General features: G+C 58.5%; 1 protein-coding gene across 1 annotated transcript; it reads right to left on the bottom strand.

The window, feature by feature from the left end:
* Positions 1 to 253: 253 nt before the first annotated feature.
* Positions 254 to 1387, bottom strand: LOC147963755 (F-box protein At2g26160-like). Its single transcript, XM_087529685.1, has one exon. It carries the CDS (start codon positions 1385 to 1387, stop codon positions 254 to 256), a length of 1134 nt encoding a protein of 377 aa, XP_087385811.1.
* Positions 1388 to 1953: the final 566 nt, after the last annotated feature.

Here is a 1953-nt window from a genome sequence, read left to right as displayed (position 1 = left end):
ATTTGGTGGTATCCTTTATCTCCACTCGAGGTGTTTTTTTCAGAGTACCTTTTCGATTCTGTGGCGTTTGTGAGTAGTCCGCATATGATTGGTCTATATCGGTTTTCTCTTAATTAACTGGACAATTCTTTTTTTCCTAATTAATTGATGAGGCAAAAAAATTACCTCCTTTTAGAAGAAGCAAAATCTTCGGTTGCGACGCACGAGCATGTTGATAGTCCTCAATAATTACATCATTAAACTAGCTAGCAAGCTAAGGAACAAACCAACTAGGCCTAGTTAAGCAGTCCGGAGGACCATCATCCTCTGGTGACCTGTAGACGCATTCCAGCTTCTTATCCTGCATGCTGTAGCAGTATGCTGCGACGGCAGAAACCTTCTTCTTGTCATGGACGTAGTAGATCCGAGTTCCGCCCTCGTTGGCGCCGTCATTATCCCTGAAGGTTGCGTGGTACCTATCGACGAACAATTCGTAGTTACCAGCCTCGGCCACCTTGCGCCACGCGAGCTGCCCGTCAGGCGCCGGAGAAGAGCCTAGCTCGAAGAGGTCGAAGGCCACCGGCCGGGACGACTTGACGGTGGTCCTTACCACGACCAGGACCAGCTTGCTCGGCAACGCGACGAGGTGGACGTAATCCAACTCTTGCTTCCGAGGGCAGCTGGAGCCGTACATCTTGCTGCTGAGGTTGGGCATGTCCGGCGGACGCGGGACCAGCTGTAGGGCGCCGAGCGTGGTGGCGTCGAACACCGCCATCTCGCCGTTGATGTCCATGCCGAACATCTTCCCGTCATGGTAGACGAAGTCGAAGTAGCCGTAGCCTATGCGGCGGGGCTTCTCCAGCTTGGTCCATGCCGCGTCGCCGGGGCGGCAGAAGAGCATGCCCGTGTGCCCGTGCATCACGTGGTACATCATGACCGTCGCCGGCGCCGGGGCGCCGGGCGGGAGGTGGACGGCGAAGCGCAAGTAGTCCGTGAACTCGAGGTAGCTCGGGAAGATCCAGTTGCTGCACAGCAGCGCCGTGTCCAGGTCGTTGCAGTGCACGTACCTTACGTGCCGGACGACGTCGCTGCCTGGGCCGTCGCGGACGGCGTTGAGCTTGGGCAGGGCCACCGTGGCGCGGGTGGCCAGGTGCGAGACGTGGCAGGAGGCGTCGCGGGTGTCGACGACGAGGGACCAGCCGCGGGACAAGGGGAAGACAGCCGTGTGGGAGGCGCGGCCACGGGGGAGCAGGAGGCGCGGCGCTGGCCCTGCCGCGGCGCGCCATGCCCGGCACACGGAGCGGAACGCGGCGAGCCCGGTGACGGCGTCGCGGGACCTCCGCGCGATGATCGTCACTAGATCGGAGGGGAGGTCCAACCAGTCGGGCTGCTCCTCCTGGCTAGCCATTGCACGTACGTGCGCTGTCGATGGGCTGGGCGAACCGAAGGTTTGACTTTGTTGATCCTTTTATGAGGAGCCTCGGCAACAACGATACAATCGTAACTAACTTTCTTTTTGTTGTAAATAAACAGAGTATAAAAGACTCGGTCGACCGTACGACGTGGGATCGCGGCGGTTAGACCATCTACAGCCAGGTCTCTCGTGCCCGTCTCAAACACCCGGACTGATCACAAAAATTTTACCCAACCGAATCTCTCAAACGACCGAACTGACCAACACCCTTATATCCAGCCCAAATATAGGGCGGCCTGCGCATTGCCTGGACGCGTCCGCCTGACAGGTCCGGCCCACCACGGACCAACAAAACACCCCTATCTGGGCGGCGAGCTCAAACCCCAGCTAACTCTCTCGCTCCGTCCGTCCACTCCTCTCCCACTCCGGTTTCCGATCCCATCCACCACCATGAGCAGCTTCGGCAACGACTCTGGCTCAGAGCTCGACTACGAGGAGGAGATGGCCCTCCGCATTGCGTTCGAGTGGTCCAAAGTAGAGACCGGCAGCAGCTTTGGATC

This window comes from Triticum urartu, chromosome 6A (genome assembly GCF_056163025.1).
Source record: "Triticum urartu cultivar PI428250 chromosome 6A, HENAU_Tu73, whole genome shotgun sequence".
NCBI classification, from domain to species: Eukaryota; Viridiplantae; Streptophyta; class Magnoliopsida; order Poales; family Poaceae; genus Triticum; species Triticum urartu.
This window is presented reverse-complemented; position numbering and strand designations above follow the sequence as displayed.